The sequence below is a fragment of the Diadema antillarum genome, unplaced genomic scaffold (genome assembly GCF_040938485.1).
Source record: "Diadema antillarum isolate AM-2024a unplaced genomic scaffold, OU_Dant_1.0 scf00000001, whole genome shotgun sequence".
NCBI lineage: Eukaryota > Metazoa > Echinodermata > Echinoidea > Diadematoida > Diadematidae > Diadema > Diadema antillarum.
Window position 1 is genome coordinate 5,265,933 of NW_027270890.1, and position 15,761 is coordinate 5,281,693.

General features: G+C 38.4%; 1 protein-coding gene across 1 annotated transcript in view; it reads left to right on the forward strand.

Moving 5' to 3' along the window:
- The window catches only part of LOC139728528 (regulator of G-protein signaling rgs-2-like), a 38,693-nt gene extending 23,415 nt beyond the window's left edge, over positions 1-15,278 (forward strand). Inside the window, exons 2-6 of the mRNA XM_071639499.1 lie at positions 5,914-6,070; positions 7,638-7,721; positions 10,792-10,853; positions 11,542-11,708; positions 12,361-15,278. Of these exons, the coding sequence (XP_071495600.1) occupies positions 5,914-6,070; positions 7,638-7,721; positions 10,792-10,853; positions 11,542-11,708; positions 12,361-12,543 (653 nt within the window). The 3' untranslated portion in view covers positions 12,544-15,278. The remainder of the gene's footprint in view (positions 1-5,913; positions 6,071-7,637; positions 7,722-10,791; positions 10,854-11,541; positions 11,709-12,360) is intronic.
- The last annotated feature ends 483 nt before the right edge of the window (positions 15,279-15,761 follow it).

Consider the following 15,761-nt stretch of genomic DNA (forward strand, 5'->3'; position numbering starts at 1 on the left):
TTGGAAATACAAACCATTCTTTGTCCAGATACAAACCAAACAAAATCAGAAGCATACAAAATTCGAGTGGTAATAGACATTATTCAATTCATTGAATGATAGCGTTGATTTCTAGAATGAAATCTTCATCATTGCAGGGTATCAGTAATCTTTGACGAAAATATGAATTTGTGACAATTCATCGTCACTTATATTGCCACATTATGAACCCTAGAAGCAGCTGAAAAGAATGAAGAAACAACTCTAAAAGTGTTTTTGACATTTTACTCATATACTTAAACACAGCAACAAATAAACAAATAAACGTAATGTTTAGATCTGTAATTACTTTACTGCGCATGAAAGAATACTAGTAACACTCGTTCTCTATAGAAGGATAGAAAGTGAAGAACTTTGCATTCTTCTGCTTCGCAAGTTAAGGAATTGATGTTAACACCATCTTAGGATAATTTTATACAGCTATATGAATCAAAGACCTGAATACAAAAGCGAATTAATTAGGTCATGACGAACGTTAATAGTTTGTTCGCCGTAATAGAACTGGGTGATGATTGCAAAGATTAATAACAGTACAGGTATAATACCTGTGTTATTATTTATCTTTGCATTGTTCTTTAAATGACAATATAGTAGGATTCCATCACCGAAGGATCATATTGATTGTGAAACGGCAGGACGCATGACTTCTAAATTTCTACACACTTGGTTGACAGAAAATGAGATTTTTCCTGCTACAACCTGCCACGTAAGGCTATACATACGAAAGTGGCGCCGCGAGTTGGCTTCATGTCCTACCATGATCGGGCAATAAACACAATAGCGCCGTGCATTCCCCCACACACAACTAGTCTCATTCACCCCACATTAGGAGCATCACACACAGCTACACACAGTGCCGCGGCGAGCGCACTGTGCAAATCTACAGCGCTTCTTGGTAAGGTGCACACCATAGCCCGTTCTATGTGAACCTAACACTAAGTACACATCGGTTGCTGTAACGTGAGACGCGGCCGCCATGCTGAGGATGAACCCGCCGCCATCTTGCCCCACTTTGACTTATCATATTGTATGTCATCCATTTGAGGTTGTCCAGCTTTGTGAATTAAGCATCTTGCTTAAGGACTGATAAAGTCACATTACTCTGTTAAAAGATAAAGCAACAGAGTACACACGTTATATACTGGGTGCACTGTGCGACCATCCATCCTCAGAGTCGGACATATTTCTTCACTTAAAACACCAGTCCGATCCGCATCGTTGAAACCACCTTACGAAATGCTACCTGGATCTTTTGCTGCGACAAGGCTCAGATTTAATCCAGGAATCTTAACACGGGTGTATATTCTTAAAATCAACTTTTCCGAGTACAAATTAGCCTCTACCGTACAAAAACAAATTTGAAATAGATTTAAAATATTTTTTACTGCAATACCAATCAAAACATCTGACGACACTCGCTGGATTAAAGCAAGAAGCTCACTTAGTAAGGCATAGTCAACTGCAGTAGGTAGACGTTGCTGGGTTGTGATGCTTGCCGTATTACTCTAGGTTGAACAGTGATGAAAAAGAAGTGTGCTGTGTTTTGTATGCCGAGAGGTAATAATGGCATTTAGAGTGTGGTTGCAATGCCAGGCCCAAGATGACTGCTGCCCTTTACAGTCTAAGAAAGGGCAACTAGAATAACCACCAGAATATCTGCTTCACACGTTGGCATTTTGGAAACTAGCACTGTCATAGTACAGAGGATCATGCTCCGGACTCTTGAATAAGGGGGTCATGGGTTCGAATCCTGCTGACTGACGTGTTCATCCTTTATTGGGTCATTTTACAACCATCACCCTCTTGACTCGAGAGTACATACGTAGCTACAGCTAGGAGCGCTTGGGTAAAAATGTAACGCAATCTTATAGGAGAGCAGTGTTTAACACTCGAACGGATACCATTAGTAAAGAAGGGACCATAATGCAAAATTATTTTTTGAAGTCAGTAGTCGTTATGTATATCACATGGTCGTTGAACTCAATTTCGACTTAAAACGTATAACAAGACACGGAGTGTCCTGAAACCCCCTCTGTGCAAACGGCGTGAATATAATTATGACAGGTTGGTTAAGCAATTTCATACTTACACATTATGCATTCCCTGAAAATTCACTTTTAGGCTGGCCGATATGCAAAGCAGCCACCAAGATGCAAGCTAGATTCTAGATTCAAGTAATATCATGTCATTGTTAAGAACAGGTTGATACGGGAGACTTCGTAATGAATGTAAATGTTATACTAAACCTCAGATCCAGAGATAGAGATCATAAGGCGTTGAATGTGGGGACCTTAAAGTAAAACCTTTCAACGGAAACAATAAGGACGTTGCCCTTTCCTGTATCGGTTTTTATCACTTGCAAGCAGAGGGCATGTCACACCCTTTTCTCTATAATAATAATGATAACAATAATGATAATAATAATAATAATGATATTGATAATAATGATGATTATAGTGATAATAATAACAATGATAATGATTATGATAATTATGATAATAACAATAATAATAATGATAATAATGATAATAATAATAATAACAATAATAATAATGATAATAATGATAATAATAATAATAATAATAATAAGAATAAGAATAATAATAATGATATTGATAATAACAATCTTAAGAAGACGAAGAAGAAGAAGAAGAAGAAGAAGAAGAAGAATATACGAAAACATAAAACATAATCCAATAAATCATTTGGAAGATTAAACAAAGGTCTGCCAGAACGTAATTTGTTCACCGCAATTCTTTTCCGTAACTCTGATAGAAACATATGTCTCAAACCATACGTTCTCTATAATCAACACCTTTATGATTACGTAATACTATCAATTTATGAATACACCAAAAACTATATTCATAAATTCATCTACTTTTTCTTCTTCTTCATAGCTCCTTAATAAAAGTGCGATATTGATGTTGACATAAAAAAAAGAAGGGTCTTTTTCGACTGTATTATTAGTGAGAAAATAGTGTTTATAGCGCTGACAATATGTATATTATGTGTCGTTTCGTAATGGCGGGTTTTTCCAAGCTGTACATCCCCAGGACCGTAATTTACCTCGGAAAACAAACAGACAGACGAACGATCAATCGAACAAACATCAACGTGTCCGTGTTTGAATCAGCGCAGCTGGCCTCCCGTTCACCTCATGCCATTTTCTCCCCCATGATGAATGAGCTCTAATGAATATTCTTTTCATTCGCAAATCCAGTGTATCGAGCGGGGAATCATTGTGAGAGGGTCCATGACCAGTTTGGGTTCGAGCTGTCCGACGGAATCTATTCCAATTAATTTACGGTACCCGTAATGAACGTAACATCACGAGATCTGGCGCGCCAACGTTTAATGATTATTAAATTGCCCCATAGATGCCTCTGTGAGGCAGCTCTATGCATACCTGCCTACGAAACATCAAATTACGGCTGCTGGCATGATGTTTTGTGAGTAGGATACAGCCTAGGGCGGAGTGCACCTATCCATACATAGCTTCGGGGTTTGCTGCGAACGATTTTACTATGATTATTTTCTTGGAATACCAAGAGGCTTATCGCAGACTTCATAAATTCTGTATAGCCAGTATAATGTACAGAAAGTGGAGAATTATAATTTTCTTTTTGGTCGCAATTCGTATGTTGACTCTCATCTGCTTCTCATTGTAAGCGTGTGAAGTCAGAATGGAATTGCATATTTCATATTTTCTTAAAATAATGCTTCTTCGCCCTCTTTTCATTGTCTTTGACCATGGTGACCCTCCGTATTCTCAAAGTCTCTTTCTCATTTTATCTCTATGTTAGCCTTTTATGCGTCATCCCGCGACATGTATATCACAGGCGCAACTATTGCTGTGATCCTTAAAACATGAAATGTGTGAAAGGTTTCTATAACAACTCCTATGTTTTGTCCTGCTGTATGTTCAATTCATCTCCCCTGTGTAAATAATTGTGATGATGTACGTTTTCTTATGATTAACAACTGAACCGAACTGAACTTATCATTATGACAGCTTGGGCGTTAATCTTGAGAGCATTGACGATGTTGCTACTAGTTCTACAAATTAAGATGTTCCTCTTTAAAAAAAACCCGACAACAACACAAAAACAAAAACTCATTTGCAAAATTTGTTGTGCTACAGCACACAAACTTCAAAGCTAGTTGGCGAATGTTAACTTGAAAGCGGGACGTTCTTCAGTGGATAGTATACAAAAGCCGCGACCATCTCTTACACTCCGTAATGCATCTGCGTAGGCTGCCCAGAGGTCTTTGTACCTTCCATGTCTCACATCACTGGGTTGGCGTTTTCAGGACAGCCTCCAGGGTGGCCGTCTGGGAGAAAAAAAAAGTGCCGAAGTGGTTGGAATTCATTGTTGTATATAAGGGCTCCTCAAGTCACCACACAAGAAAGGTGAAACAAAATGTGATCATCATCATTATCATCAAAATGTGATCATCATTATTATCATCAAAATGTCACCGTCATCATTATCATCAAAATGTGATCCTCATCATTATCATCAAAATGTCATCATCATCGTTCACACGTTGGAAATGATATTTCTGATAGAAAAAAATTGGAAGCAGAAACTATTGGAAAGTCTTTTTGTCCTTGCAACAGTATCACAATCATAATGGCTGGATGAAATCTACGAAGATGAGAGGATGTTTGTTATTCTTTTAAAATGTGTTTGTGAGTTTGTTGTGTATCTTCTTGATTTTTTTTTCTTTTGCTGATCTGTCGATACATAAATGAAAAGGTTGCTAAGTTCGTGAAGTAGCACGACGTTCAAATTGAATATCTTAGCAGAAATCTGCAAAATCGGCTAACAGTTTCGGCTAGAAAGCAGTATGGTCATGATGGTTAATATGCATTAAGATGTTTAGAATTATCAGTAAGTAACAAAAGGCCATGATACCTTTATTTTATGTGTGCTAACAGTATGCTAGGCTGTTTAAACAAAATTGTTACAAAGAGCAAAATGTAGTTATGTATAGCTTCAATGCGATCCCAGCCAGTACCAACCATTCACTGCGTCAAAATCCAATCCAGGCAAAATTCACATAAAACATGCAAATTTGAAATGTTATGACTCAATTCATCGGTTGAAAGTTACGGGTAGCCAACGAACCCCGATTTCCATGGTTAACGCGCCACTATCTTGAACATTGCCAAAATTGTTTGACGAAAGCGTGACGTTAAGAAAACATTGTGTCATTTATGTGATATTCTCGAATGAATTCGAACATTAAAACACCGAAAGGAGTAAAAACAAAACAAAAACAGAAGCATTAATAAATAAGTTTTACACATTTTCATTATGTCCACTGAGACAGTTTAGCGTACATTTTAAGTAATGACATCAATAAATCGTCAAATGTGAATTCTACTTTTCAACTCAATGGTAATCCTTGAAATACAGGTAAATCGTTTCACGGTTAAACCTATCGTGAATTTCAATGTAAAGATCGGATTTAAGTTCAGAGGCTAGTACAGTGATATGTAGGCCTACTGTAAAATCCGTCATACTTTTCATTCAAGATAAGCACAATAGTATAATACAGGCACTAAAGAACACAAAATACGCACTCTCTGTGTGACAATTCATGACGTGTCTCAAGAAAAAAACAATTTTATTTACAATGTTTTTTTTTTGTGTGGTGGAATGATGTATACGTGGTTATATTATATCATTCATATAATATATTTTTTGTGTGCAAATTTTCTCTTCGCGAAAGGCAGTGACTGTAGCAGTGTTGTAGACCAACCGAAGTAACGGTAATAATAGTGTTGCTGGTGCTCTTATTGTCATCACTGCTAACTTTTAATAGCTGACACTCTGCATTTTATCATGTGTTCTTTATTGACAGCTCGCAGGTATAAGTTGCTGGTAGTGGAGATGAGAGAGCAGCGGAGAGGGCGAGAGAGAAGCCCTCAGCCTTCGCCGGGATCGCAGCCGCAGAGTGACCGGGGCAAGGGCTCCAAGGCCTGCTGTTTCTGCTGGTGCTGCTGCTGCAGCTGTTCGTGGTAAGTTCAAGGCAGGTCCGGGTCTCAGGGGTGAGGTCTCGACAGCCTACCCCGCCCATTCCCAGGCCTGCTGACGGGGACGCCGCTCGTCAGACTGGTATATTATCGACAAACAACAATATTTCCCATTAGAAGTTGAAACTTGTGAGGATCTTAAGCCCTTTCACGTACTGAAAGATTTAGCAGCGCCTTGATCATGTTCATGAACTTGAAAACTTGCCATGAGCGAGACAGACAGACAGACAGACAGACAGACACACAGACACACACACACACACACACACACACACACACACACACACACACACCATCTCACACACTGGACTCTCTTCCACACACAAAGCCCCCTAAACAAGGATGGTAGTCGCAATACATAAGCGCACATTGAATCGGGATTTCCAGTCCCAATTGTCTATATGCAGGCTATCGAAGCGTTCTGGAATTGTGGACAGAAAGTAATTCCCATCGTTTGCCTGGTGCTGACGTACTAGTACCTCCTTCTGTTTCAGATTGTTGCGATATAAATGCCTTCTGGTATCAATGCCTAAGGCAGCTTGCAGTGAGGTGGAAAAACAGCACATGACAAGCACAAGTTACACGCATGAGAGCAAATGAACGTGGGAAACCGGTACCGCCTACGCCCCGACAGACCGCGACTCCCACCCATTCGCCTCGAGCTGTATCTCATATAGGAACAGATTATGCTTCTTCAAACAACGTCCAGTCATTCATTCACGATGGGAAATCTAGGCACCCGAAGTTGCCTTCGTCCTACACACTTTATAGCACACTCTGTTATATTTGGTTTAGCTAAAACACGCGACGGAAATTACAATGGCACATTCGGTGTGGAAAAATGATTCCTCGTTATGTGACCTTGTGTAGTGTGGTTATCATCACTTCTCTTTCTCTCTCTTCCCGTCTCTCTCCTCTCTCCCTCCCCCCCCCCTCAACTATCTATGATCTATAGGCCCATCTATCTATTATTCACATTACACGCACGTAATATCGATTGTGTTGAAATGGATACAAAATAATCTTGAACTTGAACGTGAACCTGTTGAATTTGAATGTTCATGAAGACCCCATTTAGGAGTAATCTGCGGACTAAATAAAATTGATGAATACTTCTCTTTGTCATGCTTTCTTTATACAATCGCTTTCATAAGTACATACTAATTATATTTCGATCCCCGACGGACTAAAATGACTACGGCAAGGTTGATATTTTCATTTTATCTTCCTGATCTTACGATTCGAAATACGGAGTGTCAAGAAAACATGCATCGCTCCTGACCTCACCCTCCTTCCATTTGTCACTGCTGTCCAACATGGGAAGATGGATTGGTTGGATATTATATTAAGACGTGTCATAATCATATACATTTGTCATCCACAGCATTCATTTTTGTGGCTATTCTAACAGTAATGCGTGTACTCTATCATAACTCCGACAAGATGTTTGTTGTGCTATAATGTGCAGGATCTTCATTGTGTTATATATCTTCATTTTATGTTTGTCTTGAAATCTACCATCGAACTTTCTTGTTTTCCATGTATTCCACAGCCTGACAATGAGAAATAACTCCAGTAGGCAAAACGAAAAGAAATCCACTCCACTTGAAATTGTCAACGGGGATTCCAACGAGATGTAAGTAAAATAATTGCTATAAAGAATTAACCAGACCTATATCCTCGACGAGGACTCTTTTCAAAGGTCCTATTTTCGTTGACAGAGCCCCAATATGTTTGTTGTCGTTTGTTTTCGAAGTAATGACCCATTATTCAGTAGCTACAAGAAAGAGAGCTTTTAGTGGTAACGATACATTAAATGGGAAATGGAAAAATAATTACAGAACACATGTCAGTTCAATAGAATGCTTATATTTTATCATGTAGGCCCCCTTTAGTCAGGGCTTCATTGCAATCATTACGCATTTTCATTGTGTAAGGCCAAGCTTCTAGAAATAGAATATGAATGAGGATACGTACTTGTAGGAAGATGGGAGGAGTGGAAGGAGAAATAAAAAAAGAAACGTAATTTTTTATAAAGTTCTTTATGAAGGAATTAGCAATAAAACTTAAACCGTTCCATACTGAATTCTGAAATGCCCATGGACTTAACACGCAGGCCACCATGTTCCCGTACAGAACGGGTTAAGTAATATTTTGTATTATGATGTATCCTAACATTCGCCAGTTTGTCTTTTATTAGTATCGTTTTCAAAGTATCAATGATACCAAATCAAAAGAAGTGATGTTTAGGAAAAGATGTATTGGCAATGTAACAGCCTGTAATGATGATTTAAAATTAACAGCTGTTGGATGTTTATGAAGAAAAAGATGTACACAGAGCACATGAAGAGTTCATGACTATTAAAATTAAAACAATATTATAAGAATATACATTTGGTAAGGACTAAGCCGTTTAAAAACATCGAAAAAAAAAGACCCTTGAATAATACAAGCGTCACAAGGAATATTGAATTCAATTAAAACTGGTAATAAACTATCTAAGTCGTTAGTGTGTTAACTGAATGTATTGAATTGAAAATATTGAACTCATAAACAATGTGAAAATATCAAAAGATAAAGTATAAACAATATCAAAATAAGCTTACAAATTACCGTAAATTGAAGATACTGCATAATTTACAAGGACTGCAAAATGCAGAGGGTGATACGAGTTCACTGTGGAAAAATTATGAATAAAGTACAACCGCACAATAAAATTCATCATTACATAAATGGTATATAGTTGAAAGAAAAAAACAACAACAATATTTCTCAATGCCACAACACATGGTTGAATTATGTATATTGTTAAATAATTTCAGTCCGAGATGCCAACTGCATATAATGGTGGATTTAGTATGAAGTTACTGAAACATGTAGTTTATGCAATTGCATTTTTATGTTCAATGTTGTATTTATTGTATGATAATCATATGCCCAAACTTGCTAAATATCGCAATAGTGATACCCATATCTAAATTAAAAAAAGAAACCGCAGGTAACAAATCATTCCCTTTCTCATTATTGATCTCTATTTAAAAAAAAAAAGAAGTCGAAGTTTTTTTTTTTTTTTAAACAAAACATTAGTTTCCCTTGTTGACAGTTAAGAACAACCTTAATCAATCCCAGTTTGGCTCAACTGACATTCCCGTCGTAATAGATAACGTTAATAGATAAACTAGTAGTTACAAAATAACTTTCACATAAAGAAAATGCTATAAGGGCCATATTTATGGATTTAAGTAAGGCCTTTGATACCATTGATCATAAATATCTTCTCTATAGATTAAATGTTGACGGTATATGAGGTCCAGCTTATTCCTGGTTTTAAAATTAGTCCTCTGACAGGCAATGATAATAATAATGATAATGATAATGATAATAATAATAATAATAATAATAATAATAAATAGCACTTATATAGCACTTAATACAGACGTTTCTAAGCGCATTGACACAGAAAAAAAATAATACAGTGTACAATGTATACAAGGTCACGATTAATCTATGTAATATGCAGTGTGGAGTCCCCAAAGCCTAATACTTGGTCCCTTACTATTATATAATTTGCAAATGGTATTATAGACTCACCGATTCTAAATTTCATTATGATTGTGGATAAAAACATTCATTCAAATAACCAAAGAATCTTGTCGGCTCACAAAATCCTTAAGACACTATGGATCGACATAATCATGAAATCCTCTCCCTTTTACCATCTGAAGCGCTTCACATCTTTGTTGAAACGTTTTAAATGAAAATTAAAGTTAATGAAAACAGATTATTTTTTTTCTTTCTTGAATGAATGATTGAACATAAAATATTAAATATAGTGTTGTATTGACAACTACAATAGAAATGCATGGTTGTATTGTTCATTTCTCTTTGTAAATTTATCAATTATTATTATTATTATTATTATTATTATCATCATCATTACTATTATTATTATTATCATTATTATTGTAATTATTATCATTATGTATCTTTTAATGTATTTCCCCCCTTTTTTTAAATCGAGTCAGGTCATTCGTGAATCCTTCCTACCTTTTCCCCCTCTTGTATATTAGTATTTAGGTCCTCGAGAACAGTTTTTTAGTCAGTTTGTCTAGAGGAAAGGACTGTTATCTAATCAAGCATCATTATGCGGGACGTGAAACATGTTCATGGAAGAGAAAGTGCAACAATGCACTGTATTTTTTATCTAACGCATATATTGAATTTGTTTCTAAAACTTAATTTTTCGTAGTAAATACAGGGGCGGATCCAGGAATTCTGTAAAGGGGGGGGGGCGTGACTAATATTTCTGGTTCCACTTTCGGGTTTCATTTCATTTTTTTATTTTTATTTCTTTTGTTTTTAACGAAAAATAAAGGGGGGGGGCGTGCGACGGTTGCGCCCCCCTCTGGATCCGTCACTGTAAATATAAGTTTACCAAAACATTTTTGTGTACGTTATATTCGTGAAAGAAATTATTACAGAAATTGAAACTGAAATTTAATTAAACAAGGAAAATAAAAGAAAAAATGTATCAGGTAATGCTTGTTAATGTGACCTGTGTACAGCTCCAGTCGTTTTCATGGAAAAAACAATGATTAGGGACAATATTTGAGAAAAAAAATAGATGGCAAACATAATCCTTAGTAATCACATACAGAGCTAAATAATATTGTTTTGATGGTTTTCTCATTTACCCCCCAAAAAAGGCCAACTCTGGAAGAAATTCGACTTTGGCATCAGTCTTTTGACACGTTGATGAGCAGTGGAAGTAAGTACAGAAGGATTGAGTATGCATATTGTGGGTTGGGAGAGGATGTGAATGTGGACTAAAGGGGGAAATAATGGGGATTCTATGACGGAGAACCATTCATAACCTTTGCTGGAATCCTTTAAACAATGACTTGCAGTCCGGCATTTTATCAAAGTGAAGTCACAATGAGTAGATATAAGGTTCACAGGAAACAAATAAAGCAGGTGCGTCATCTTCAGACGTCATTATCTGGTATCATTCTGTTTGATATTCAACATTTGGGCAGCTGTCTGTTTCAGTGCAAGGCAGTTTGTGGCATAAATACACGTCGTGAAAGGACATCAGCTAAACTGTTTAGACGTATATTTTTCAGTGATAATGATTATGTGTAAGTCTCAAATGATAATGAATGTAGGGATGGCGCATTAGATGGCACATTAGATATTTCATGCAGTTTAATGTGTTTTAAAAAGATCTAAATCCATAGATGTTTGTATGTAAATGTGTATGTATATCTGTATCGACATCTATTAAAAGGGGTTTACACATTTCGAGCAGTCCTGTAGCAGATGTATGAATAAATGATGATAGGTTATAATTATAATACATAGGACCTTTATCCCATGTACATCAGATACAAAGTGTTTGAAATTGATTCATTTCTGCGTTTCCCTTTGTGTTTGTGTGTGGTCCTCGTTGAGTACAGAAGGCAGACGAAAATTCCGAGAGTTCTTGCGCTCCGAGTACAGCGAGGAAAACTTGCTATTTTGGCTCGCCTGTGAAGAGCTTCACAAGGAGACCAACACGGCGGCAGTGGAAGAAAAAGCACGCCTCATCTACGAGGACTATATATCCATACTATCACCGAAAGAGGTAAATATGTCTACCAGGACCCTGATGAGATGCCACTCCCAAAGTATACGGGTGACGTCATAGACAGCATCGAAGTATGTTGCCAGTGAGAATAACATTTATTGAATTATATGATTATTTTGTGCAGATTAAATCATGCTCTTGAAAACAAAAAAGCAAGATACATTTTCACTGGCACATCACTGGCTTTGACATCATCACCATGCATCAATTTGTAATTGGTTGCACCCTCATATCATAGGAATGTTGAAGAATTCAGAACTTCATGGTTTCATAAATCTTGTTATATCAAAGACGCTATGCACTTACCTGTCGTGTTTAATGACCGAGATCCCGTCAGTTTAACTGCGTGTAAAATCTACAGTCGAATTTCTTAGAACCCTTTCCTGGTGGAATGCTCCCTTGCCATTTCTATAGTGGGTGGCTGGAATGCAGTCAATTCTGCTAGTATGCCAAAGTCGGGATATCGTTGCTCGGCGACTTTATCAGGTTTTTGTGAAGATAAACTGGGCCACAGAGAAAGAATGTTCATCTTCCTACTATTGCTCACACCATAATTAAACATTTGCCTGATCCGTGTAATCTCTCAGATTCCTGATCGAAGTGAAATGAAATTGCTATCGCCTTTCTTATTTTTTTCTTCATTTCCCAGGTCAGTCTGGACTCGAGCACTAGAGAGATCGTGAATAATAACATGGTGGACCCGACCATACACGCGTTTGACGAGGCCCAACAACAGATCTACATTCTCATGCTACGAGACTCCTTCCCGCGCTTTTTAAATTCCAAAATGTTCCGCAACCTCATGGAGACCGCGAGTCGAAAGGAGCCTTGACTAGAAATCCTGGCTGTCGTCATGGAAGCGACTCTTTCGTTAGGTAGTGGCGACATGTACCTCGGATAACACGCTTTATTCATTAGGGATTACCCTCGTGTTTGCCCTTCTGTTTATTTTTGTGAATGGAACATAACTCCTAAAAAACGTCATAATTGTGCAAAACTCTTTTTGTAACATGCCGTCATGACTTTGTGTATGATTGTCTAGATGACTTTGTTTTTCTGAAGAGACATGTTATCCTCCTTGTTTTCTTCTTTTGTATGTGGAACGATGTGACATTAATATCGCTTGACCATCGAAAGTTATTCATTTCGGCTCTGCTCGCTGGTGGCGCACTCTCTTCCAGGAAGAATTGGACCACCGCGGGGTTTGACTCAAGCCAGTAATTTATATAAATGCGAATTCGCCTGTATTTGGAAGGCCAGACTATGACGTCGACGATACATGCGGGAGAGGGCGTCATGTTTTGTGTGCGCCCTTCGAGTTCTGGATGAACCAGCACACTGTGTCGGAGCGTCGTGCAGAATGGATCTCGGCCGTTAGCGAATATGGTAGCACCCATGTCACTTCGTGTCACTCTTTTCACCAAGTCGAATAGTATGAACACTAATCAGATGCACTTTAAGGTGTGAGACAGTGTCATTCTTGTCGCGTTCGTCAGCTAAATCACGTGGACAGATAGTGAAGGAGGTACCTTGTACGCAGACTCGTCACTCGTCACAGGATCACGTGTACTGTCGTCATGTCATCATAGAATCAGCTGTGTAACAACTGTAAACTATTTGGGCCGGGAATATTGCGTTTGGGTGAATGCGCGTGATTGGATGTAAGATGGTGACCAGCGTTTTCCTGTGAATGTGCGTGCGTCGTGTTTACTAAGTTGGTGTTGAAAATTGATTGAGTTTGTGTTTGTCTGAGTGTAAGCGTGGGTGTATAATGTGATGGAAAGTATTGAACGTATTGCTTGAATACTTGTGTGTGTGTGTGTGTGTGTGTGTGCGTTTTTATGCATGTGTGCGCGTGTGTGCGTGTGCCACGTGGTAGGAGTGACTGTTTTCTTGTTAGTATAAGTGTTTGTATAGATATGTGATTATAGTGAGTGAATTTAAGGGGAAAATGTGTGTGGAATTCATCGTTTGAAATACAAAGCACAAAGACCGATTTGACGGAGAAGTAGTCATCTCCCATGATCGGTCTTCATCAGGAAACCGTGTTTGCCAGTAGAACCCGCACGTTGCGACAAGTGCAGTGAGTGTGACTTGAAACCATTTTGTTACCAAATCACGCGCAATGTTTCTACACCGGAATATGATCTGCGTACGGCTGGGTCGCCGACACAGAGTGGACACTAGGAGTGCTTCTCGTAGGTTGGTCCTCATTCTTAAACGGAGAGCTCGCTCGTGTCGATGTCTGATTCTATTCCATCCGTTTTGTGCATCGGGTTTTCAAGTGTCCTTTTGTTGATATCTCGTTTGTAAACCAAACAAAAAGACAGGCGTGATGGACCTTGAGATCACTAACAACACACAGACAGGAAACAGCTAATAGACTGTTGAAAGAACAGCTTATCAAAAAAAAAAAGCGTACTTCTTCCAGGAAAACCATGACAAAGTAATATCACATGTTCACTTTAGCTTTCTTCTAGAATGTAAGTGTCATTTCCACTATTTTGTTTATGATAGAGTGCTTCACCATTCTTTCCAATTCTGACCTCGTCAGCCATTGAATGTTGGCTTCACTGAAGAAAGCGTCCCTCGTTCGTTCGCGAATTTTGGATGGAGCGCGCATGACGCAGGGCTGAAAGATACGGAAACACGTCGGAGACCTTCACACGTTTGAGCACTACCTGTCGGCAACCACCAGTGACAATTTGGATGGAACGTGCTTTCTTTATTGATTTGTTAGTTAGCCGCTTGGCCGTGGAGGCCAAGATGGTGACGCTTTACTTGATTGATTGTTTTGAGAACAAAATCGGCCTCACGACGGAATTTTACGCTCACCTGGTTTATTAGACCTACCAGTGAACATGGGAGTGGAAGAAATTTCATCGTCGCACTCGCGCGCAAACACACGCAGGAGCTTAGCAGACGGTGAACCTTTGGAAGTACCGGAGCTCAATTCTTGCTCACTTATGATTGTGATCGAGCGTAATGAATTGATATGTGCACTCCAAATGGATTGGAAATAGCCGGACAGTCTTTCGACGAATGAGTTCAGTGAACGGCAGGTGGGTCAAGCAAGTGACAATGATAAGGATGGCAAGACCGAGGCACTGCGATGTCTTGTAAAACAGATTGATGCATCTGCTTATCCGTGAAGGATCGAAAAGAAATCGAACCACGAAAGACTTATACCTATTCTCAGAAAACAACTGTACGCCACAAACTGATGTACAAAACGAAAACCACGATTCCTTGTGCCTGCATTCTTAGCCGAATTCCACGAGATATTCTGCAGAGGTTGTCTTGGTAGAGTACAAATGTCAAGAGGTTGATTCAGACAGCCCAGGCCTTGTAGATTTTCACGTGATGTATTAGGCTTGTTAAATGATGTTTCTTTGTAACACTCGGAAAAAAAAAGATAAACAGAGGCTCACTATCTCTATACTTGAAGCTTTAACATTTCATTTGTGGATCCTCATAGTGAATTGTTTAAGTCCCATAATGATGGAGAAGAAAATATGATATCCATTAATCCTGTGCAAACAAATCGCAAAGGTAACACTATATAAAAAGGACACCGACATTAGGATCGTACGGTTTTTCGTTGCGTCTAAGACCCAGTCGACAGAGAAGAACGGAAATCTTTGACCCAATTCACTACGCGAGCTCAGTAAAGATGTATGCGTTCAATGAATAGTTTCATAAATATTGTGAAAATATCAGTGCCGCCCAAGGCGGAAAAAATGCCCCCCATTTGCTCAATCAGCCGTGAACGTTTTACGACTACAAGAGATGAATGTCATCCCTCTAAATAGTCACGCACGAGTAGATATTCCCAGGTCTCTTTGCCGATAATAGTACACGGACCTATCAAGTAAGACCTGACGTCTACAAGCGGATCAATGCTTCTCCCTATACTGTTCTTTTCTAGTACCATACCGTGCCACATTTTTCATTAGCAATGCATCCCATACATATATGATTTTGATCAGCATTTGTCTTTTCGCCTTTCGAAAAATTCCCACATCTACATGTAGTGTCAGCCATGCGGAA